Consider the following 26,552-nt stretch of genomic DNA (forward strand, 5'->3'; position numbering starts at 1 on the left):
TTGTGACTGCGTAAAGAATTTGCAGACAAATCACGTCCCATGCTCTATTCAGTGCTAGACAATATACAATTCTTAAACAGCATATACTATATAGGCCTTATGTAAAGTGTGATTTTATCTTAGATAATTATCTGAAACATGTTAATTGGGCTGCTATCACTGAAATAAACAGAGTGAATGAAATTGTAAACAATTAAACAGAGAAAAGGCAAATGGCCCAAAATGGCTAGAAAAGTTTAGCAAATACAGTATAAAATACTGGATCTCCCAAGTCTATGGCTAGGAGTGTTTCCTGACTATGTGGCCTGAACAGGAAAATCTCTTGCCCTGGTGTTTTACTGGGGCCCAGAATTTTTCCTGGTTAGGTCACATGGTCAGGAAACGTTTCTGCATTTGTGACATTTATTCAGTACACCTTTTGCTTGTGACGTGGTTATGTAGAAGCTTTCATCACCAGAAGAGCACCCATCATATTTAGATTCTTAGCTTGTTGTTAGATCTGATGGAATGCTGTTGGTATCAAAACACATTATGGTTGTATCTGTGATTACATTTAGCTAATTTCAAGAAGTGTTGGTCCTTTGGGATCTTTGGGTACTCAAGTGAATCTGATGATGATGATGTCATGAAAGAGGTCCTCATTGTCTCCACTGCAGAGGTCAGTAAATGGCGGAGCCTGCTGAATTTCCTTACAGTCCATTTCCATAAGCTCTGTAGAAGAATTACATTTGTGCATCCTTAAAAGTTACACTTTTCAATCTTTCCTTGTCTTACTTTGCAATCTCAAACACATTAAAAAAACAGCCTCTGCTGATAATGTAGTATTTCCACATTCAAATAAAGTCTTGAGAATCAGGATCCCATATTTAGTTTTTATCCTGTTGTATTGTACAGCATGTTCATCTTTTTCCTACTTCAGAAGCCACTGGTTTACTGGAAAGAGAACAAAGAGATGTGGAGGTTAGCATGAACTCCTTGAACTGGAAACACAAAGGCAATGCTTGAGACATAGAACCTACAAAGAACCTGTTCATTTTGAGGGACGAGGCATTTCTCTATAGACATCTCAGAACTATAGAAAACAGAAAACATACATTCAGTGGTCAGTTTATTAGATACACCCATCTAGTACTGGGTTGGATCCCACTTTGCCTCCAGAACAGCCTGAATTCCCCAAGGCATGGAAACATCGCTCAATTGGTATCAAGGGACCTAATGTGTGCCAGGAAAACCTTCCCCACACCATACACCACCGCCACCAACCTGTATCGTTGACACCAGGCAGGATGGGGCCATGGACTCATGCTGCTTACGCCAAAGCCTGACTCTGCCATCAGCATGACACAACAGGAACCAGGATTTGTCGGACCAGGCAATGTTTTCCCACTCCTCAATTGTCCAGTGTTTGTGGTCGCATGCCCATTGGAGACATTTCTTCTTGTTTTTAGCTGATCGGAGTGGAACCCGGTGTGGTCATCTGCTGCAATGCCTTTCTGCACACGACTGTTGAACTGCAACATTATTTACCTATTTGTGGCCAGCCTGTTAGCTTGCACGATTCTTGCCATTATCCTTCGACCTCTCTCATCAACAAGCTTTTTCGCCCACAGGACTTCCACTGACTGGATGTTTTTTGTGTGTTGCACCATTCTCGGTAAACCCTAGACACTATCAAGCGTAAAAAGCCCAGGAGGCCGGATGTTTCTGAGATACTGGAACCGGCGCACCTGGCACCGACGATCATACCACGCTCAGTCGCTTAGGTCACTGGTTTTGCCCATTCTAACGTTCAATCGAACATTAACTGAATGCCTCGATGCCACGGTCTGTAGGAGGGAACCATTTTTTCGTGAATGGGGTAGTGTACCTAATAAACTGGTCACTGAGTGTATATCGAATTTCTAAAAACACAAACCGGTTTCTGAATACAGTATGTGCAGTTTATATTACTATGACAAACTTCTTTCTCACAGTCTGTTTTTACCAATACCTGAATTTAACGGAAAGTTTCAAGTAACCTTGTTGATTGAATAAAGATCCTAAACACATGCGTTCAGACCCACCTCGATACTGGGGCCTCAGGGCACGGTTGTTGGGGCAGTCTCGGCCCTGCTTGCTAAAGTTGATGTTGGTGCGGATACAGCGCTGTAGGAGAGGCTGGGCGGGCCGCGTGTTGTCACTCATACTGAGGAATATCTTATATGGCTCATTCTGACTTAGCAGTCGCAGGGAATGCATCTAAAAGAGACGGCGTGAGAGAAAGTTGGACAGATAAGGTTTATGGTAAAGAATCTACAGTCTCAAATACGGCCAACTATTAAGTAACTTCTGGCAAACATGAGTTAATGTTATTATTGAGTCTATGATCGAGGGTGAGTTACCTGCATCTGTGTGACGTACACAGGTTTGTTCATGAGGATCCAGGTGGCTGTCTCGAAGCAGGGCGGGATAGTCATGGAGCCCTCGTATGTTATAAAACGTATAGTGTCTGGATATAGATCTGCTATGTTGAGCCCCATGAGTAAGAATGCGTCATCTGGAGGTGGACCAAAACAGAGGTAATCAGATTCATACTGTACCATCCTCAACACTTTATACACTGTATTACAGAATAATAATAACACATTTAATTTGTATAGCGCTTTTCATTACAGTGTTATCCCAAAGCTCTACATAGGCAAAAATATATGATAAAGTAAAAACTACAATAAAAACAAATCAAGGCAGGAAATAGCAATAGTAGACTAGTTGCTAAAAGGACTTTCCAGATTAGGACTATAAGAAAGACAGTCTGTAGAAATGTGTTTAAAGACCCATTTTAAAAGCGCTGATTGATGGAGCGGCTCTCAAATGGCCAGGGAGAGTATTCCATAGGCGAGGGGCAAAGGAGCAGAAGGCTCGGTCCCCCATAGTACTGAGACGTGTCTTGGGGTCCTGAAGCAGTGGTGAGTTGCTGGAGTGGATAGTGCGAGGTGGCTCATTGATATAAATTATATTGTTGATGTAGGTGGGACTCAATCCATTCAAGGCTTTAAACACTGGGAGGAGGATTTTAAAGTCAATCTTATAGTTGACCGGTACCCAGTGTAGTTCAGCAAGGATGGGGGTGATGTGGGCTGACTTCTTGGTCCTGGCAGGACTCTTCTGGAGAAGTTGTAGTCTCTGAAGTGATTTGGTTTAAAGGCCCCCGAACAGAGCATTGCCATAGTCGATCTGGGAGAAGATGAAGGCGTGGGCGAGTTTCTCTGCATCTGGCTGGGAGAGCGATGGTTTGAGCCAGGCAATGTTTCTTAGATGGAAAAATTATGTTTTGCAGATATGTTTTATATGGGCATCAAAGGACAGAGAAGGATCAAACTTAACTTCCAGGTTAGAGATGACAGAGGACATATGGATGACTTGACCGTCACTAGTAGGGAAGATGTTTCCAGCACTAGTGATCTGCTTGTGTGTCCCAATAAGCATAGCCTCAGTCTTGCTGCTGTTCAGCCGGAGGAAGTTCTCTTTCATCCATGCCCTGATGTCATCTAGGCAGCTGCCAAGTTTTGCTAGGGCTGAGATGTGTCCGGATTGATGTAAATATATACTTGGGTATCGTCAGTGCAGCAGTGGAAGTTGATGTTATAGACTCTGAAGATTTGGCTGAGAGGGAGCATGTAGATTAGGAACAGAATAGGATGCAAAACTGACCCCTGTGGGACGCCGCATGTGACTGTAGACTCCACCGATCTGGACTATCCAATCGGGATGTATTGCTTCCTATTGGAGAGGTAAGAGGAGAACCAGTTCAGAGCAGTTCCAGAGACTGAAGTGTGCTCTCTGATGGCGCAGGAGGATGTTGTGGTCAGCAGTGTCAAAAGAGCACTGAGATCTAAGAGAAGTGGGAGGCTAGGTGATCCAGATTCTGCAGCCATCAGTAGGTCATTGGTAACTTTCACCATAGCTGTTTCAGTGCTGTGCAAGGACTGGAAACCTCACTGGAAAAATGTGTTCAGCTAATTGGAAGACAGATGGGATTGAAGCTGGTTTGCAATCACTTTTTCCAGTACTTTTGATAGGAAGAGGTTGGAGATGGGCCTGTAGTTGGATAAGAGGTCAAGGTTGGGTTTCTTCAGTAAGGGGGTGACTGCATCTGTTTTGACGAATGATAGTACCTCCCTGGTCAGCAGGGACTTGTAATACAGTATAACATCCTATTATTATAGTAATGGGATACAAATAAAAGGATGATTAGTGATTTATTTAATGTAATTCGTTTAATTTACATTTACATTTAAGTCATTTAGCAGACGCACTTATCCAGAGCGACTTACACATTTAATTTCATTAATGAAAAAGGAATGACAATTAAATTAACCAGACTTAATGAAGAGCATAAAACTGAAAGAAAAGAGAGTTTGGGTAGAGGCTGTTAATACTAACTATAGCAATGTTACATAATTGTTGTCTTTAAAGGAATGACAATTTTTGATCAGCTTAGAACATTCTGAAAGTGCCACAGAGTTATTTCTGTCAGTTAGAAACAGGAGATGACTCAAACATCTCTCAGGGTTGGGGGCCGTTTCTATTGTTACACATCTTATATATTGAACCAGGAGGATCACATTGGTAATGTAGCTGATTAATTCAGAAGTTGGAATGAATTTCACTCAATCTCTGATTAAGTCCATCTCTGGCAACCTTCCAATTAGCCAAATGAATTCAGCTGCTAGATATTCTTTTTTATGACGGATCCAGAAATGGAACTGACTACTATTCTATCTGTGACTACTGTAGATTTGACAATGTGTGTGCATAAACCCACACATCTTAAATGTCCGAGGGTGCTTACGTTTGTATGTTATTCTCGTGATGGTGTCTCTGTTCAGCATGCGATTCAGGAATACATTTGGAGACTCGGATATCTGAGAGGGAAGAGATTTAAAAGAACATGAAATATTCAGCATCCGCAGCACAGTCCCATGGGATTCTGAATATAAAGACCACTGTCACTACAATAGAACACCACAGAGAAGGAGATTGTCTGCATCAAGCACAAACTGACCTTTATGAATATGGACACAATTGCTATGCCATTGGGGCTCTTGGCTGCCTCACTGTAGTTGGCATAGAGTTCCTGGTTGTAGTGTATAAGTTGCACCTGTAAGTGAAGCGAGATAAAGACAAAACAAACAGTGAGTCCTTCATTTCCTGGTGTTAGACCATGTGAGACAGAAATGTGAATTTGTCTTGCACATGAAAGCATTATGTCAGATTAAACTAATCTTACCCATCCAACCCTCACTCGAAGACAAACTCAAGAAATTCAGGAATATTTTACTTTGACACTTATCTGCTCAGTAGAGTTCCAATTTAGAACAGGATTCAGCTCTAATTATCTGGGCAGCCACTTACTTTTGGCAACATATCTTCCTCACTTAAAAATGGTGATTAAGGACTGGAAAGTGTTTGCAAATTCTCAAATCGTGATAAGTTTACTGTTTTTCCTTTCTTGTCATTATAATATCGCCCTCCTCCACTGAAAAAACCCACTGCCACTAAAAACTTACTGCCATTTATCGATCCAGCCTTTGCTGTTGCTCTTCTACCCCACCCTTCAAAGGCCCTGTGCATGTGATTAGTGGACTGAGTGATAGAGGTAGTTCAGCATATTTGATCATTGTCCATTGTTTGAGGAAATCTTCCACACAAACAAGCCTCAGTAGGGCTGTGTAAAGCAGTGAAGCCTTAACTGTAATGCACGTTTGATTTAATTGAGCTCTTAGTCTAATGAAAGCAACTTGCAGTGGATTGGATTGTTTATAGACACAACAAAGATAAAGATAATTCCTCTCGGCTCATTGGCTCGTTCCCTCTCACCTCTGCAGGGAAGGACTGTCCATTGAGCAGGTGCTCCGAGCCCTGGCCGTCCTCGCTACCGAAGTGCAGGCGGATCTCCTCCAGCCGGTGACTGTAACCCAGAGGCCCACCGGAGATGTTCACCAGGTGAGCCTTGTCTGGCCGCAGCGACACGTGGCGCCCTGTGTTGTACATGGTGCCTCCCATCTGCACAGAGAGGAGTCAAGTGAGGTGTGGTGGATGTGTGGTAAAAGAGAAGGGGGGCAAGTTTCTCACCTGAGAGACCTCTACAGAAGAGGAAATGGAGATAACTCATGTTAATACACTGAACTAAAATATAAACGCAACATGCAACAATTTCTAAGATTTTACCGAGTTACAGTTCACATAAGGAAAATCAGTAAATTAAAATAAATAAATTAGGCCCTAATCTATGGATTTTACATGACTGCAAATATAGGTATGCATCTGTTGGTCACAGATACCTTAAAAATAGGTAGGGTTGTGGATCAGAAAACCAGTCAGTATCTGGTGTGACCACCATTTGCCTCATGAAGCGCGACACATCTCCTTCGCATAGAGTTGATCAGGCTGTTGATTGTGGCATGTGAAATGTTGTCCCACTCCTCTTCAATGACTGTTTGAAGTTGCTGGATATTGCGGGAACTGGAATACGCTGTAGTACACGTCGATCCAGAGCATTCCAAACATGCTCAATGGGTGATATGTCTGGTGAGTATGCAGGCCATGGAAGAACTGGGACATTTTCAGCTTCCAGGAATTGTGTACAGATCCTTGCAACATGGGGCTGTGCATTACAATGCTGAAACATGAGGTGATGGCACCGGATGAACGGTCTCACCACAGTATCTCTGTGCATTAAAATTGCCATTGATAAAATGCAATTATGTTCGTAGCTTATGCCTGCCCATACCATCACCACCATGGGGCACTCTGTTTACAACGTTGACATTGCAAACCGCTCGCCCACAGGATGCCATACACAGTCTGCCATCTGCCCGAAACAGTTGAAACCGGGACTAATCCGTGAAGTGTGCCAGTGGCCATCAAAGGTGAGTATTTGCCTACTGAAGTCTGTTACAACGCCGAACTGCAGTCAGGTCAAGTCCCTCGTGAGGATGACGAGCATGCAGATGAGCTTCCCTGAGACGGTTTCTGCACATTTTAGAGTGGTCCTTTATTTTCCCCAGCACAAGGTGCACCTGTATAATGACCATGCTGTTTTATCAACTTCTTGATATGCCACACCTGTCAGGTCGATGGATTATCTTGGCAAAGGATAAATGCTCAGTAACAGGGATGTAAACAAAATTATTTAATTTCAGCTCATGAATCATGGGACCAACACCTTACATGTTGCGTTTATATTTTTGTTCAGTGTAATTCTTTATCATTTCCATTATGGGTAGAAAAAGAAAAAAACTCACGCTTCAATTGCACTTTCCCATTACTGCGATGTAAAATTATAATATTCCTCAGGCTCATAATCACAGAATAATCATTTGGGATTGGCTGTAGGCCTGCAGTAAATTAGGTTTTTAAAAGGCGGATTAAAATAAATAAAAAATAGAAAATCATCTTCCAAATCTCATCTCATTAAGGCAGCAGGTGAAACGAATAATAAACTGAGAAACCAACTCTCACGTTGTTTGAAGTGACCAACAGGTAAAGGAAGACCTTCAAAGCTTTGTTCCATTCTTTCATATAAAACTAGGATAACATCAAGACTTATAATAAAATGAGAGGGAGGTAACGAGAAAAAGTGAAGGGAGGGAGTTCAGTGATATGCCTGTGTAGATCGTGATGGAGTCATTCATCATAGGGTGATCCACTTAGTTAATTTATTCAGAGACAAAGAAATACAGAAAAATATATACAACAAATACTGCCGATGGTTAAATGAAGTAGGAAAAGCAATATATTTCACTTGACATGTTTTTTAATGGCCCTTTAAACAGGGGCCCTTTCTACTCCCTCTTAGTGCATAATGCATGTAATCAAATGAGCAAAATGGTGAGAGCTGAACATTAATTCAATTCCTCAACAGTGTTATGTATTAGACCAAATCTTCCACTGACACCTATTCTAATTACTAGGCAAAATAAGCACTCAGCAGGCACTGAGCTGGCACTGAGCTGGCACTGAGCTGGCACTGGGGCCAATACTTTGTGCATGAGAAGACGGCAATATGGGTTCGGAGTTGTAGGTTCTGTTTTGGGGATGATATAATCTCTACTGGCTAGTAAGCAAATAAATGTGATGAGGCCCTTTGGGATGTGATAATGTAGCTGGCTTGCTTTGTCATAAAAATATGTTTTCACTAAATCTACCTACTGTTCACCCACACAGCCTTCAAAATCCTTCTGATGACAGTGGTGCATTAAAATCTGATAGACAAAGATATAATAACAACATTTAGAGTACCCACTTAACAGTGCATTTAAGGTACAGAATGAGTACCTTGAATGAGTAAGTGTGTCCACATTTTTGACTGGTACTGTATATATATATATATATATTTTTCTTTTTAAATAGTTGCAGACAGATTTTAGGTCATATTACATTTTTTCACAGGGTATAGATTTTTTTTTTATAGCAGTAGATGTTTAAAGTTGTTCAGTTCCTGTATTCATCTTGTGTAGCGACCGACTATACTCTAAATCGGTGCTTTTATACTGGCCGGGTATGGTCACATGGTCATTCAATCAAACCAAATCAAATCTCTTAACATAACTTCAATTTATTAACCTATTTAATCCCATCAGTCACAATAGTGACCGTAAAAAATGTTTCCTTATAAGGCTCTAAAAGTTTTACTGAATCATATATCAATGCATTTCCAGCAAATATTGGAATATAAAAGGGTCTCAATGAAATATGTGCAGTGTCACATGTTAAGTGTAAATTGCCACATGACCAGAGCTGTTTACTTCCTGGTTGCACCATGAGAAGACGATGGCTGCATTAAAGCTCCCAAACAAAAGGTTAGTAAAGTATGTTAACATTCAGATAGGACAAATATTTTTGGTACACATCATCTTTAAGGTGTCTAGTATTGATATATGCATTTTCAATTACTCAACTTTGTTCAGTGTGGTCATAGAATGAGTAAACATGTTGACTGCAACAATAGTGACCGGCGGGATAACACAGTGCATCTAGGTATACACATACTTATACACATACATAGTTCTTGTTCTACCTAACTTTCTACTCTGTTCTTTCTGTTAGTTTCACTTTGAGTCAAGTTCTGGATATGTTGGATCTAGGTGACTGCTCAGACAAGGCGTGCAACATTGCAGTTATCCCTCAGAGATTGTGATAGCGATGGGTCAGATATGGACTATTAGGGGGAGACAGGCCATTTGCCAGCCAGGCTGTTGAATGTATATGCTGAACCTATGCAAACTGATCATGACAGGAACAACGTTATCAGTGATGATGACCTACCCCTCACCACCCCACACTCTCCTCCCTGAGACTGGGTTGGGTCATGGACCCAGTGTCGTTCTTGGTGTTGCAGAGCAATCTCAGGTGCCTCAAGGTTTCAAGTTCCTTCATGACAACCTCTTCACTTCGCTTGCACTCCTCGATGAAATGACAAAAAGAGGATATGGGAGCTCTAGAACGATGAGGCAAAATCGTCTGTTTGATGTCCCATTTAAGCCACAGAAGAACTTCATGAAGTTACCCCGTGGAATCTCTGAAGTTCTGACCCAAGGAGACAAGTTGCTGGTCCATTAGAAAGACAATAACATTGTCACAGTGGCAACAAACATGAAGGAAAAATACAGTAGTGAGAACTCTGTCAAGAGATGGAACAAGGAGCGACGTGCCTTTGACAAAGTCCCACAACCAAAATGCATCAACCTATACAATGAGCACATGGGTGGTGTTGAACTTCACAACCTACAGGTTTCAAGATAGCATATCTCCATCAGGTCTAAGAAGTGGTGGTGGCCCATCTTTGCATGGTCTCTCAACAGTGCACTCGTAAAACATCCATTTATTTTACAGAGATGTCATGGGAGGGACCATCAACCTGCTCACCTTCTCATGGATAGTGGGCCAGTCTCTTATGCAAATGTTTGGCACGAAACCACTGAGCCAACGAAGGAAAACTCTACTGGCTGCTACTATTGAAGATCAGGCAAGATATGACAAAGCTTTTCACTGGCCAATCAACACGATGCACCGGTTCCATAGATGTCGTCATTGTGACAAACGCACTACATATGCATGTGAGAAATGCAAAGCGCCACTGCACATTGAGTGCTTCAAGATATACCATGGACAGTAGAAAAGGAGATAAGAGCGAATGAAAAAGGGCCGAAAAAGCCAATATAAGAAAAATAGAAAAGTCAATAAAGGGTGAGGAGAAGCAGTACAACGGACTCTAGGAAGAAAAGAAAAGTCGACGAAAAAGACAATCAAAATGACTGAAATGTTTTTGGAAAAGAGGATCAATTAATTCAAGACATACTGTATTACAGTATCTGACTGATCGTAGTTCAAAATAGTGATGCACAAACTAATCGTGCACTTGGTTCTGAAGCCTACTGTAATACAAACATTTAAAAATATATATATTATACACCTACATATATACACATATGTATGTGTATAATATATATATATATTTGATTTTTTTATTTGATTTTGTTCAGTGTAGGCCTCTACTTGAATGCATGTTCTACAGGCTACCTCTATCCTAAATGTTACCTTTATGTTCAATGTGAATGAATGACAAGACTGCTATACAGTTGTTAGTGAATTTTGCACTAAAATGTCACAATGACAATGTTACAATGAATATTACACTAAAGTACAAGTTAAAATGTTACAATAAAGTTACAATATTAATGTTTCAATACATGTTGCACTAAAGTAACAGTGTTGAAATACGTTGATGGTTGTTGTTTTTAGTTTTTGCTCTCAGTATTCATATCGGTGTTGTAAAAGGGTTTTTGATATGTAAAATAGTCACACTAGAATGTGATGGGGCATTCTAGTAGCAATGTTGGGGAATGCCAGTGACAGAGTTTTAAATGTGTTAATAACTGGGCTGGGATATATAAGAATTTTCATGACTGCATAGGATAAATATGTTAATTCAGTATACATCACATTATCCCACCGGTCACAAGTGTGAACGACCATAAAACACACTTCTTTACCTACTTTTCCATGAAAACAAAAAAAAAAAGATTATTATTTTAAAGGCTTACTAATGACACAAGATTTGGATATTTTCATGTCTGGAAAAATTCGGGATTAAATGGGTTATGAGTAGCATGGACAATCAATTGGATATTCTATCACAAAGTGTCTTTCAAATGCTCTCCATTCAGTGCGGTCTCATTGACACCACAGACTAGGCCTACCTAACAGGCAGAAATTCTGCAGATGAACCTCAATTCCATTCAAATTCACAATGATCATTGATTATGACAACGCACAATGCTCTAGCTACCTTGAATGCAATGTATTTGGACGTAAAGTCATGCTAGAGGAGGAGCTGACACAACACTCCTGTTGAGGGATTTACCGATTTTGCTGTCCGCTTTAAGCATTTCCAAACAGAGCATAAAAGCTGCTTACCATGACCAAAAATCCCCCCACACTTAATTGAGTTAAAAAGGCTTGGGACTAATTGCTGTTCTGCTTCAGTGAATTGAGTCCAAATATTGAGGGCTTACATTTTGGGGACATTTGATTTTAATTTGAAATTTGTTTCACCTAACCTGATACAAAATCAGGTTAGGTGAAACTTTTCCCCTCTGCTGTACAGTGGACTGTCCCTCGGGCTTGAGAGATAGGTTCTATAGTGCCTTCCGAAAGTATTCACACCCCTTAACTTTCCACATTTTGTTGTGTTACTAAGTGGGATTCAAATGGATGTAATTGTCCTTTTCTTTGTCAATGATCAACACAAAATACTCTGTCAAAGTAGAAGAAAAATTCTAACATTTGTAAAAAAAGAAATCCCACAGTGTCTTGTGGAAAGCAGACTGAACCAGGTTTTCCTCTAGGATTTTGCCTGTGCTTAGCTCCATTCTGTTAATTTTCCATCCTGAAAAACTCCCCAGTCCTTAACGATTACAAGCATACCCATAATATGATGCAGCCATCACCGTGCTTCAACATATGGAGAATGGTACTCAGTAATGCGTTGCATCGGATTTGCCCCAAACATAACACTTTGTATTCAGGACAAAAAAATTATTTGCAGTATTTCTTTAGTGCCTTGTTGCAAACAGGATGCATGTTTTGGAATATTTTTATTCTGTACAGGCTTCCTTCTTTTCACTCTGTCAATTGGCCTCATGGTGAAATCCCTGAGCAGTTTCCTTCCTCTCCAGCAACTGAGTTAGGAAGGACGCTTGCATCTTTGTAGAGACACCATCCAAAGTGTAATTAATAACTTCAGCATGCTCAAAGGGATATTCAATGTCTGCTTTTTTTTTTTACCCATTTACCAATAGGTGCCCTTCTTTCCGAGGCATTGGAAAACCTCCCTGATCTTTGTGGTTGAATCTGTGTTTGAAATTCACTGCTCGACTGAGGGACCTTACAGATAATTGTATGTGTGGGGTACAGAGATGAAGTAGCCATTCAAATATTAAATTAAACACTTATTTCCCATAGAGTGAGTCTATGCAACTTATTATGTGACTTGTTAAGCCAATTTTTACTCCTGAACTTATTTAGGCTAGCCAATAGAAAGGGGTTGAATACTCACTGACTTAATTTTTTATTAATTTGTAAAAATGTCTAAAAACATAATTCCACTCTGACATTATGGGGTATTGTGTGTGAGGCCAGTGACAAAAAAATCTAAATGTAAACAATTTTAAATTCAAGCTGTAACAGAACAAAATGTGGAAATAGTAAAGGGGTGTGAATACTTTGACGGCACTGTACATTTCATACCTCACTTTTATGCAGAACGCAAGACTCTCCCATTATTATATCAATGAAAAGTAAATTGCAGTGACTGCAGTGACTCAAAACAGTGAGAACAGGAGGTAGTTTTGGTTTTCCACCATGTTTTGAGAAGAGAAGAGACTAGCTTTGATTAGATTATTAAATCCCCGATCAGTTCTCTCTCGGTTCCCTGGAGGCCCTCTACTGTCTCTGCCTGAAAAATACACATTTTACATTTACATAATTTAGCAGGAGCAATTAGGGGTAAGTGCCTTGCTCAAGGGCACAGCACAGATTATTCACCTAGTCGGCTCGGGGATTCTAACCAGTGACCTTTCAGTTACTGGCCCAACACTCTTAACCGCTAGGCTACCTGCCGCCCTCTAACTGTGGCCTTTACACTCTGAAGTGAGCTCCTCTCTGTGGGGAAACTCATTCTATGCATTGAGGCACGTCTACTGGCTCTGTTTCAAAGTTGGGATTTTACTGAACTTCACACACACTCAGCATGAGATCCACAATAGTAGTATAATGGAGAGAATTTTGTCTGGGGCTCAACACGAGCAGCAGAGAGAATCTCCAGTAAACACACGTTGACAGAAACACTGCCTGTTCCTGGCAGTTCAATGCAGTTGGGGTGGTAAAGCAACAGAAGGCATGTTATTTGTTCCGCCAACACAGTAAGGTTACAATATGCAAAATAGAAATCCTCCCAAAATCGTGCACGAGAAGCGCACCCGTAGCTCCCTCTTTGGCTGGTTAACCATCATTTTGCAACATGAAAGACAAAATATTCTAAAACATCTCTGCCAATAGTGTGTTTGCTAAATTCCCTTTTCATGGTGTCTGTTTGAATGTTGTGTGGACCTCAGACAACCCCTAAACATCTTTGTTAAAGAGACTCAGTACTTTTGTATACTGTTTAGCCAGTGGTTCTGAAAGTAAGACTCACGAGGCAAAAGAGGACTCCGAAAATGGTGTACTGCAGATACGTGCACCACGTCATTGCTCTTGCTCTAGCTCTGCTGTGTGGCATCAAGTGCATCTTGCTAGCTGTCACTCATATGGCGAGGGGCTGAAGTGCATTGGTTGAACTCAAATTGCTTAGGGGGCAAATGTAGGGAAAATGGTGCAGCACAGCTCCCAGAAAAACAGTTGCTTTCAACTATGGATTTCGTGGCTAATTAAGGTAAAACGGTAATTCTGCTCATAGATTATGCATTTATGAACTACATATTGACACATCCAAACCACAGATGTAGGTTTAAAAAATAATTCCTACTATGCGGTGCATTTTCTGTCCCCAGGAAATATCACTTCTTATTTTGTTTTTTATGTGGATTCCAAAGACTTGAAATATAAGGTCAGGTATCCTTTACCTTAAAAACACAAGAAGCACACCAGGAGCTCCCCTTTTGGCTGGTTAACCATCATTTTGCAACATGAAAGACAAAATATGCTAAAACATCTCTGCCAATAAAGTGTGTTTTCTAAATTCCCTTTTCATGGTGTCTGTTTGAATGTTGTGTGGACCTCAGACAACCCCTAAACATCTTTGTTAAAGAGACTCTCAGTACTTTTGTATAATAATATATTTTTTAATTATTTTTATAGTCCTAGTTAAATTCTCTCTCAATCATTTTCTTCCATGATTATTGTATTTATTATAATTTTATTTAATCCTGTTCAAGTGTTCACCATTACGATATGATATACTTTATTGTACAATTAAATGGAAATTCATTCTGTGACGCCAGAATATAAATACACAAACACAACACAATAAACTACATGCAGTACAAAAAAATGGAAAGTTAGTACACAAGTCACACATTTACATTTCCACATATTCAAAGTCTCTGCGGCCTACTGACCGGCCGTGTATTGGGCCTGCATCTGTCCTATGTCCCACTGTTCAGCATCCTGCATCTGTCCTATGTCCCACTGTTCAGCATCCTGCATCTGTCCTATGTCCCACTGTTCAGCATCCTGCATCTGTCCTATGTCCCACTGTTCAGCATCCTGCATCTGTCCTATGTCACACTGTTCAGCATCCTGCATCTGTCCTATGTCCCACTGTTCAGCATCCTGCACCTGTCCTATGTCCCACTGTTCAGCATCCTGCATCTGTCCTATGTCCCACTGTTCAGCAGCCCTATGGCTGATGGAATGAAACTTGCCTTGCTCCTATTCTTACTGAACAGTGAGACCCTTAATCTCTTTATGCTAACTCAATCTTGCTCACTCACAGCTATGGCTAATTTAGGCTCCAAATTTCCACCCTGTTAGGTTCCACCCTGGTAGGATTATGCACCTAACAGGTTGGAAAATGCACAAAAAAATAAGTGACCAATATGTTTTTCCAAAAGTCAAACTGGTAGAATACAAAGATTATGAGGTCCAAAAGGCACCGCAATGTAGGAATGAGTCACCAAAGTTCCGGAGCATGTCTTTAAGTGGTGACACTCCATGTGAAGCCTGTCAGAATGATGAATCCTCCTGTTATTTGACCCAACACTCACCTCACCCACCTTACTTCTCCTTTAGTCTCTGTCACTCCTAAACCACTTTGCAATCCCTCCCTTCCTTGAGGCTTCAAAGTCTGGGATTTGAACAGATTGAGGACATTGAAGTCCTTCAACCTTCGAAAGGAACTAAGGTATCTTTTTTTATCTTATCTCAAACTTGTCTCTTGGCAATAGCAGGCTGTTTTCTGGATAAACAAAAAATAAGGATATTCTAGCCCAGGATTACATTACATGAAATAGGTTATACTGTAAAATTGCACCAATATGTTCAAAGGACCGACATTTCCCGACTGACAGTTTTCCTCATGGGTGCTTTGCAAAATGCCAACTTGTTGCCTACTAAATGTTTTCTATGAGCAACTGTTTGTGCTTTACTAGGGTAAGTTAATGAGAAACTACATCTTCATGAGTGAATTTGGTGACAGTGTGTGCGAGTGAGTATGGCTTTGTGGACAACATGGGAGCAAGTGAGATAGGAAATGACTAATGTCCTGCTATTGACTGTCGCAGCATCCAAATTATTACTAAATGTCAACACGTTGAAATCAATTCAAAGATGCTGTGAACAGAACCATTTATCAAGCAAAGGCTTATCACCACAGTTTCATGTTGTATTTTTTCATGACAAAGATTGCCACACTAAATCACTTCTTAGGATTAATTGTCTGTATCAAGTATCTAAAATGCAAATTGCTATTCAGTCGCTGCCTGAGCATACAAGTTGAAAATATTTCCCTAATATTCAAGTGAAGTGAACAAATACACTTCTGTAAAAGTGCAGTTTTTGGAGTGCAGCAACTGCATCTTATCGTTTGATCTTTGACCATAACAAGTAAATTTCACACTTTCTCCAACAGTTAAATGTCTTTACAAAACAGGTTCCTCAGAATCTCAGCATCCCCTCCACCTGAACATCTCTCTCCGTCTGAAGTTTTCTGTGGTAAAGTAAGACTCCTCCACAAGGTCTAACATCCCAAGTGCTTAATAACAAGATGGAAATTCATTTACACCACCACCTTTTTCAAGCAACCGCCTTTCATCAAGCTGTAAATCAAAGCTCAATGTTAATCAGGAATAACATGTATTCTACTTGTGTGTGAGCTGAGTTTGTTTGTGTGTGGTGCAGTATGTGTGTGTAAATGGCACATGACAATATTTAAAACTAAAATGGTGTATACATCTCAATAAATAGCTGCAGGAAAAGAGGCAATTAACTGGGAGAGTAAACATGTCCATCTGTTGATGGACATATATCTGGGAGTATCGAGTAGATGAGCTGTGGCGAATGTAAAAACATCCTGGCTAACTTCATTTATCCCCTCTCCCACAGTCCTCCCACAGACACACGCCAGCACAGATGGCCCAGCTCTCTGCGCTCTCGCTCAGCAGATGCACACTAGCATTAATCATAAAACAAGACTTACAAAGAGAATTTAACCCTCTCTTATATGTACTGTTCTTTGCCAATCCTCCCTGGCTCCTTGTGGTATTTTTCTGATTCTAACAAAATTAGCGTACTATTCATGGGACCCAAATGCTGGGGGAGGTGGACTATCTTAATCAAAGGTTTTTGTCCTCTGAAAAATGGTCACCACATATCTTACAGTAAGTCAATTTTCATTCTTACACAACACCGCTAAGAACCAAAAGATATGTCAATAAAATGTAATTGCATCAAATAGTTTCGGTAATAGTTAAATTGTCACCATTTGAACTATAGTACTGGGTGTAATTCTGTTGTCATTCTCATTTTACATGATTAGTGATTTCCCCTATTCCCTAGTGGACTTTATGCCCTGTGGTGAACGATGGTCATGTCCCCAGCTTGCAGCTTGAGCTTGGGGCATCCTGCCAACACCCTTTGATAATGTTAGTGAAATCCTACAATAAATACTATCTGCTATATGGGTCATTTGATGGGATCGGGATGGGAGAGATTCAGAAGGCAACTGTGGAAGCAGAGCATGATGTACAACTAAAGGGGAGCCATGGGGCCAGATAACGGGGGTGTTGCTAGTGGCATTTAGAAAATTCACCCTGTCAGTGTAGTCGAAAGAATTCTGAGAGAAGATTTTTTAATTTGATGTTACTTCATACTATAAATCTAGAAACGTTTATTCTGTAAACAGAATTTTTCCCACCTACACCTCGTTTTGATGATGGCTGAGCATACTAGTCCTCATTACGCATTACGCATTAAATGTAATATGAACACAAACAACTGGAATCCAATAATAGCCTCCAGATGATCAACATCTCCTGAAGTTTAAGTCCTGATGCCCTTCAGATCTACAAGCTCAAGAGTCATCAGGCTTTCCACAATCTCCTTACCTTGCTGCGTCCGCCTGTGTTGAGACGTAGAGGGGTGAGGAAGGGGTCAAAGATCATGTGACTGGTCTCGACGTTGACCGGCGACTGCCTCTTTCCCATGGCACACAGGTTCCAGGCGGAATTCACTAGCCCCCAGAAGGATGGTACTGTGGACAACAAGCACAGTTCAATGTCCTTTATCGTGTCTAATGTCTAATATCATGTTGATGTGTGAGATGAGTATGTTCTTAAACAGCACTTGGACTATAAAAACTTTGACCGGAACCACTGAGGAAACACTGAGTAAGGAAACGAAGTAAAGATATCCCTTTAAAGTCCTTGCCTTACTGTAACCAAACAGCAGCAGTTAGAGTATGGAGTATGCCATCAGCACAACATTCCATATTATGATTGTACAGTACTAGGAAGAGCTATTTTGAGAGAAGGGCACGAGAGTAATGCCAAAGTTGATTATGTATGTATGTAGATCCTACTATGGATTTAGATAGAATCCCTCTATATCAGAATCAGTTTAAATGCTTCCAGAATCTGATTTAAGATCAGCTGAAATAATCTTAGTTATCCGTCCCTCGTTACTTGCACATGACAGAAGGGACTGGGGAGAACCCCTCCTCTCCTCTTAGTATGGCTCAGAGCCTGGCAGTGGCACAGGAGCAGGGCAGCTGTGACAGATGTGGCAGGCCTCAAGAGTGCCATCACTACCCCTTTCTGACACGTGTGACATCACCCAGCCGTGATTACATCACGTGGGTCGGCTTGAATGGAGTGGGCCGTCCAGCTGTGAAACAGATGAGGGTTCAGGACTATTACGTTCTCTCCCTTAGCATAGGGATTAGAGACTGATACTCATCTGAACTGCCGGACGGAGACTCCTGGGACAACCAGTACTTTTTCATTGCTCTTAATTCATGGGCAAGGGGCATGCCTTCATGGGCAAAGCCCAATGGTGGTTAAGGACAATCAGATCAATGCCACAACCCCTTATAGATGTTTCTACAATAAGAGGAAATCATGAATAGGAGTCAATTTCAGAATTAAGAATCAGCTAATGAATCAGCTAGTGAATCTGCTAAGTAGGTAAATCTCAAAATAATCTGAATAAAGATTCAACTAGCAAATAAGCAATGGATTAGCCACCCTAAGATGATCAGTGACCTATATTACATGCCTATCTTGGCCAAACTACTCTTAATGCATAATAATGAAATACAGTAGAGGAGGATCTGGAATGATGTTGGAATTTCTGAATGTCAACAAAGCTCCTGTTGCATATCTTCCTGCTTTTGGGAGCCACCACATTGTTTACCAGTTGTAGCTGCACGTGTAGTGGGTTCAATATAGTGTTTATCAAAAAAGCACAATGTTTAGTAAAATGATCACAAAATGAAGCCTAGGAATTTTTAACTAAACTATCATTGTTTTAACGAACTGATCCAGGGAAAAATTGACACTGTTGTTGATAGTTTCGATGGCAGTATTTTGGCAACAATTATTACTTTTGCCCAAAAAAATTGGTAATGTGACGTACAGTACATAAAAGCCTTTGTGTCCTAAAACAGTGATGTAACTGTGTTGTAATCCCACTCAGTGACATTTGGTGAGCACAACAGTCGCAAGAAAGAGAGGATATGTCAAACTGTTGAGAACCATGCTCAAAGGGAAAAAAAGATAGATTGCCATGAGTTGAGTGTAATGCTAACTGTTGTATTAACTTTTTAACCACTTTATTTGATTGTTGATTTGGTGGAGCAAGAGCGATAAAAACGTCTAAATAAATGACGAGGCATTCATTGTTAAGGATGCTTCATAGGGCAGATTCAAACAAACGCTATTGTTTTGGCAGCGAAAGGTGCTTAGAGATGCACCTGGACATTACTGAGGCTGAGCAGGAAAGACAACAATTTCCATTAGAAAACTCAGCTAGAAAAGTATAAGTATGTCTAAACCCTCACGTGTGAACTCTCACCCCCTTTACCCATGCTGCATAGTGTTCATGATCTCTATTCCAGTACAGGTATATTATTGGATCAGGTAGCAGGTGCATGCAGCAGGTGCAATGCAGTATGTCCCAGCCAAGAGCTGAAAACCAGACCCTACAGTACAACTACCTCTAGGGAGACTTCACAACACGTGTTGGGATATGCAGCTAATTGAGGTCTAGAGGTTTTTTCCAGAGCAAAATAGTCAGGATATAAACATAACGTTAAAGAGAACAAACTAAAATGAGAACATAAATGTCAATGGGTCTGGAGAGACCACTAGGACTGAGGACTGGCCAATTCACAGCAATCACAATTCACAAAATTCACTCTGATTTTATATCAAAATGACCAGGGAAATCCTCCCCTCAGATCGTAGGGATTACATTTCCAATTTTCGAAGCAGCATAAACAAAGAAGACAAAATTGGGACAGGTTGCCGTCTATTGAACCTGCTGAACTGTGCAGAGACACTCCCGACTCCAGTGTAATGCTTTCCTAAGGTCCTGTGGATATAATTAAAGTGGAGGAATAGCTGATGATCCATCATGCAGTTAACATCAGAGAGCAGATGTCTTGGGATGTGAGAGAACTACAGATGGAACTACAATTAGTTCAAATACCTGTGTTGCAACTGCAATATTGTTTGCCAAATACTAGGACACGGTAGACCTTTTCACACTCAGACAACCGACTCATGAAAACTATAGGCTATGGAGTGTGAGACAATCAGAGAGTAATGATGAAGGGAGAATTGTTCTTCAATAAACAGTGCTTAAAAGGGTGCTGTAAGCCAAGGGGTGTTTTGGGTATTGGTGGGCAGGTAGCAATACCAATTCCAAAGGAGGAGCCTGACAATGTAGAACAACTAGCTAGGTTTCCATCCAGTTGGTGACAGATTTTCATGTGAATATTCTAAAATCTGCATAAAAACAACATACACATTTTCTTACCAGAAATGTTTCCATCAAGTAACAGACTTGTTTGAGGATAAAAGGCTGTGTGTGATGATGTAATGCACATAAAAACAAATGTCCATGTGCTGAATTTAAAAAATACAAGTGAGATGGGTTTCCATCACATTTTCAACTCTAGCGATGGAAAAGGTTAAATGTAAACCTGGTTACTGACAAGCTTCTGGTTTGACAGGATAATATTCCTAGGTCTAGACCTTCTCATCATAGAGGATTTAACACCATCTGCTGTAGGAGGTTATTTTGCTCAGCCCTCAAACAAATCAAATCTTACTTTGACATGGCAAGGAGGAATAAGCCACTGTTTTTCTGACCTTTCTTTTGAGAATCTTCCTTTATCACAGCTGTAAATGATTTGGCTGGCTCGGCTATAAATGATTTGGTTGTTAACAGTCTTAAATGTCAGCCATAATCTAGCACCTTCACACAATCTTTTAGCTTTGAGGACAATGGTGTAGCTAATGTTGCTCCAATACCAAACCTATCCGCTCATCCTCCAGGCCGCCATAGAAATACAGCAGCAATATGCTAGAACATATGAGGATGTTCATCACATTAGTCGGTGAGTGGGAAAAGGAGGAAGAGGGGCTTAACATTATTATAGCTCTGAGTGAGAGTGAAAATGTAAAGTGTCCTGTGAATATGGCCTTTTAATACCATTAGAAGATTATTGAGAGCATAGTAATCATAATTCTATTCTAGCCTCTTCCCATTCCATTTAAATTCCCTCATAACCCTTTGCGTGGGAGGGATTCTGTTTCTTCCTTCCGCACTTCTTTTTTGCCCCTCAGTCTTTGCAAGGGCATCTGTGTATGTGTGTGTGTGAGAGAGAGAGATAGCTGGCTGTGATCACTAACTTGGTGACCTACTTTCCAAGACTGCAGCACATACAAATAATAATACAGAGTTATGCTCCTGTAAGAATATACAGAAGGAAGATGATACCTTTGTTTCTGACAAAAGGTTCAGTTGAATTGAAATCTGTATCAAAAAGTTAATGGGCCAAGGCATAATTGCACTCTTCTTGAGCCTGTTTAGATCAATTCGATTTCCTTTCTATTTCAAAAAGTAAAGTCTTTAATTAGATGGCTACAAATGTACATTCTAGCTGTAGAGTTTCCCGTTTTTATCAAAAAGGGCTTAAGGCGAATGAATGTACAATAGCAAAAACATCCCACCAACTTGGTTTCCACCCATATGACACACAGCACATACACAGAGTCACTGTCACTTGCTGTGTGTGGATGTCTCCTCTCCTGTGTAAAGGTCTCTGTGGTGATAGACAGGAAGCTTCCCCGTTGCTAGGCTGAGAGGCTGAAAGGGCTCACCCCCTGAGTCCACACACTGATACACTAGCAGCAGACATCAAGTAAAAGGTCAGGGAGCATCCCACAACCTTCTACAAAAGACTTCCAAAGACCTCTGTGTCACCTGCTGTGCTTATCTGTCACAGCTAATAAATAGGCCTTTCTCCTAAGGTAATCCAATGACAGGGTTACACATGGACCAGTTGAGAACAGCGCTGGCCCTCGAGGCAGCGGTTTCTGCTGGTGTCACATATCCTTATAGGAGCCCATTGGCTCATCCAAATTTGCACCATTCCTTGAGGCCCACATTGACAATTGGGGTGGGATGATACCAGTATCGTGATACTCGTTAGTATCGTGGCAAAGGAAACAAAACACAAAGCGGATTTAACTTCTTTAGCAAAACAGCGCTAATGTTGGAAACAAACAGACAAACCGGCGCCAGGATAAAGTGACTAAGGAGGCAGTGGAAATCGGTGAGGGGGCTACATTTTGGGGTGTTCTTGCATTGGAATTATATTGAATTCTGCTTATCACGCTATACCAAAATAAACATAAAGTTCAAATGCAGAGACAACGAGATCATTGAGTGCTTTTGAAGTGACAGGTTGGCGCAAAATCTGTAATCTATCTCCGCTACGCTGTATCAGTGTAAAATAGGGTCCTTCTAGCAGTCATAAGGACACATATTCAGCAGTCATAAGGACACATATTCAGCAGGAGGCGGCAGGTAGAGATGCAAATGAGTTGGATTTATTTTACACAGCACTGGGGTTTCAAAGAAGACGGCGATATTTATATTGATATTTAAACGAGCACTGGGTACATGATACACATTGACCAACATGGTATGTCCATTTGGTGAACGTAGATCAACAGAGAAAATAAAGGAGTTGCCCCAAGGCAGATGAACACCACCGTCCAATAACCTTTTGGCAATGCAGGGGTACAAACTTCCCCACATGGGCCTTTTTTTCTAGCAGGTAAGAGAGAATTCTCTCCTGAACAATGCACAGTGGATACTGGGGTTGTTTCCAGACTCCCCAGCAGTGACAACTTCCGTGCCACTCCCAGGAAAATTTTTGCGGTGCAGTCCTTTTCTCTCCAAGCCCAGGGAAAGGGTCAGAGTACACCCTGTCACCCTCTCCAGGCTCCGGAGAGAGCTAGGTCATCATCAACTTAGTGTCAGTCAATGTCGGGATGAAAACCTCACACACCCAATCATAGGGCAGACACTCCTGCAGAGCAACCCCTCATAGGAAGAGCGGAGGAGCAGGAAGGAGACAATTGGGCCTCCAACACTTAAACTGGTAAACTTGACCCCGTCCTTATAAATCAAAATCAAATATTGCATGCCGAGGTGTATAACGTTATTCACTTAGTCTACCACAGAGATGAGACGCATTTTCCCCCCGCTTTTTATGGAAACTCAAAGGAGTCATACCTAACTGCCCCAGTGGCTTTCCATAGCCCCCCTACACACACAGTGGCGCGCCCTGTCCATTGTGCTGACAGCGAAGATAGATTTTTTTGCTCTAGGCCCCCTTTAGCCCCCTCGTGGAGCCAGGTACGATCCAGAGTCACATGTATTTATTTCCCAAGCTATAGCACATACTATTTTACATAGAGCAGGTTTCTAAAGGACCACGGAGATTGGTCTGCTTCATGTTCATTTTTGCTATGGAAAAAATATTGACATCCTGGTATCGCCCTGACCCTATTGACAATAGTGTAAGTCTTGGCAATTGATTCCTGCAAAACAGGAAGTTGATTCCTGCAAACAGGAAGTCACCTTTCTGTGTATGATATAATAGTGATGTCAAATGTACCTTTTAACGAATAACAGCCTCAAACAAGAAATGTCGCCAGAATTTGGGCTTATGTTGTATTACTGAAATGTTACCAGACTCCACTTGACTCCACAGTTATATTGGTCCTTCGATCCTTCCTCCTTGAAAAGGTCTGAGACCTCTATTTTATTCATTGTGCTGCCATTCTTCTTCTGTATACTTGTATGTCTGTGCTCCCCTTGATTATGGAGTAAAGAAGCACAGGGAGGGAGGAAGATGGAGAGAGGGCTTTGATAAAAATGTCATAAGACCTGCAGTCAGAACAGTAGCGAACCTGAAGCTCCTGCTGCAGAGACAGAGAGAGGAGGAAGAAACCAGCCCATGTCAAGAACACTGCCCAAGAGAAAGAAAGTTGGTAACAAGCGAACCCTCTTGGTTAACAAGAAATGTTCCCTTCCCAAAACAGAAAGGAATGTTTGGTCTGGCTTTCTGTTACAAAACAACCCACTGGACAAAAACTGGTTGAATCAACATTGTTTCCATGTCATTTCAACAAAAATTATTCAGTGTGATGACATTGAATCAATGTGGAAAACTGATTGGACCATCTCCGAATTTAATAGTGGGCCATCAAGGCTTTGAGTTCATGTGATGTCAGTGTTTGTTCAACATTTAAAATAATTACCTGGAACAAAGCTCCCTTGGACAGCATCTTTGTACGCCCACCAACCGTCATGAATCTTTGGTGAAATTAGCTGTGCTGCAATAGGAAGAAAACAAAACCACAGTAACTATCATGTCGCTGAAAATGATCATCAACTCACTTGTTAGAACACTATTTACTTTCACTTCTTCTTAAGTCTAATATTACCTTTAAAGAGACAATGAGAGAGATTAGAGATAAAAACTGAGATAAAAACATCTGTATGTGGAACACGCCTAATGTTGAATCTAATCTCAGCATTACAAATATGACAGGCGCAAAGAGATTTTGTAAAATGTTCTCTCATTTGTACCAAATTGGGGGCGGGACAAAACAAATCTATAATCCTAAACACAAATAGCCTATTATACAATATTATGACTAAGATTCACGAGAATGGCTAGATAATCAACGATTACAGTAATTGTGTTGCCAACTCACGCGCAAGTGGAGCAAATATTTGCTTTAGGGACCTTTAAAGACTTGTCATGCTTAAACTTACATTGAAACAATTATTGGTAGACAGCTGCAACACCCGTGCCCTACATATGATACGGTTGCATCAACAGAAGACTATTCTGTATTTCTTTATCCAAATACATTTAAATGTGCCACAATATTCTGGGGTTTGTTCAAACCCTGCAGTTGAGCTCATCACTTCATCTCATGTATTCCATTTAATAACCGCAGGCTTCAAGGCTTACCTGATGTACAGATGAAATATGCTTGAAAAATCAAAAATATTTCCCAAACGATATGCATTCTTCATTCATTCCAAGTTAATTTTGCAAAAGCTTAAATATATTAATTGTAAAGTTTGAGTTCTTAACGATGACAAACTTTGATGAGGCATTTTCCCCAATCCGTCAACTATCCAAGGTGTCACATTCAGAGTGGTGCGCGCTCTGCCAAAATGGTATGCCAAAAGAAAGCGCATCAAAAACCACTACCACTCAAAACACGTTGTAATGTGAGCCATAAAAAATATATTCTATAATTACGACACGATGCCGTCGTTCGCTTCGCCATTGAATGTGTTTGAAGACCGAGTACGAACTAAAGCTACATGACTGGCTATCTTTGAGTGGACTCAACTTGTCACTGCGTTCCGCAGACCATCACCATGGGCAGACTGGTCTCGTGGACTAGACGTAGCATAGTAGACGTTAGTACGGGACACGTGGATGAGTCGTGGTGGATGAGTGACATAACGCGAAAGTCTTGCAACTCAAAGGTTACATGGTCAAATCTTATCACAGACAGCTTTTGCATTTGAGCTAATTAGCAACTTTGCAACTACTTACTTATTTTGAGTTACTTTGCAACTACTTACTTATTTTTAGTTACTTTGCAACTACTTACTTATTTTTAGTTACTTTGCAACTACTTACTTATTTTTAGTTACTTTGCAACTACTTACTTATTTTGAGTTACTTTGCAACTACTCCGTAGCGGTGCATGGGTAATATCACTGAGGAAGCCAAGGCAGTACAAAAGCCATATTACAACCTATGTTGTGATAATTGTGTTATTTGCTTTATAAGCTATTAGTTCATACGCCACCGTGATATACAATAAGGCAGTGACAACAAAAAGACAACAGTCACACAGTGGCGGAATAAATTCAAATACACATATGTTAGTTTCGTCACAAAACCGGAGAGCAACATCTGTCCAGTGAAGTCCACAGAGCAAATATTGCATGTCACAAGCAGTTATATGACCTGCAGCATGGTCAAGCGTGTTAATGTTTTCAACAGTTTACTAAAACAACTACTGATTTAGAACCACAGAGTTACAGCAAGCACCATTTCAATTTAAACATCATCAAATCAGCAAGGCTATATATGCTTAGTTTAATTCACTGAAAACAAACTTAAAGATACCAAAAACAATTTAGCCTAATCAATGTTGCTAAATATCATATGGCTGTCCATGGTACCGATTTGTGTCTGTGTATGTGCTCAAGTAAAAAAAAATATAAAAAAACATTGGATTTCACCCTACTTGTATAGTTGAACGCAAATCCCATCCTCTTCTATTTCATGTTGGCAAAAACGGTCTATGGCTCTGTCATACAGTAGTACGCTTTTCAATTTTGTTGTCATTGGCTACCTAGCTAAAGTGCTTGCTAGTCTAACTTCCTCGTATGGT

General features: G+C 40.7%; 1 protein-coding gene and 1 long non-coding RNA gene across 2 annotated transcripts; one reads left to right on the plus strand and one right to left on the minus strand.

Moving 5' to 3' along the window:
- Positions 1-25,623, minus strand: LOC139538974 (carbonic anhydrase-related protein 10-like). Its single transcript, XM_071341623.1, has 9 exons — positions 25,103-25,623; positions 24,381-24,455; positions 17,646-17,791; positions 5,860-6,045; positions 5,045-5,140; positions 4,832-4,904; positions 2,382-2,536; positions 2,064-2,238; positions 1-933 (listed from the first exon to the last, which is right to left on the minus strand). Exons 1-9 carry the CDS (start codon positions 25,158-25,160, stop codon positions 911-913), a joined length of 987 nt encoding a protein of 328 aa, XP_071197724.1. The 5' UTR covers positions 25,161-25,623; the 3' UTR covers positions 1-910.
- On the plus strand, positions 8,784-10,761 carry LOC139539028 (uncharacterized). The gene is made up of 2 exons (XR_011667863.1): positions 8,784-8,843; positions 9,091-10,761. It is a non-coding gene; the product is annotated as an uncharacterized lncRNA (long non-coding RNA).
- Positions 25,624-26,552: the final 929 nt, after the last annotated feature.

This window comes from Salvelinus alpinus, chromosome 1 (assembly GCF_045679555.1).
Source record: "Salvelinus alpinus chromosome 1, SLU_Salpinus.1, whole genome shotgun sequence".
In the NCBI taxonomy this organism is placed as follows: domain Eukaryota; kingdom Metazoa; phylum Chordata; class Actinopteri; order Salmoniformes; family Salmonidae; genus Salvelinus; species Salvelinus alpinus.

Coding starts and splice junctions, on each gene's coding strand:
- LOC139538974 (XM_071341623.1), bottom strand. CDS start 25,160: ATGCATATCGTTTGGGAAATATTTTTGATTTTTCAAGCATATTTCATC. Junction 24,456..25,102: donor ATATTTCATCTGTACATCAG/GTAAGCCTTGAA, acceptor TTCCTATTGCAG/CACAGCTAATTTCACCAAAG. Junction 2,239..2,381: donor TGTACGTCACACAGATGCAG/GTAACTCACCCT, acceptor CGTCTCTTTTAG/ATGCATTCCCTGCGACTGCT.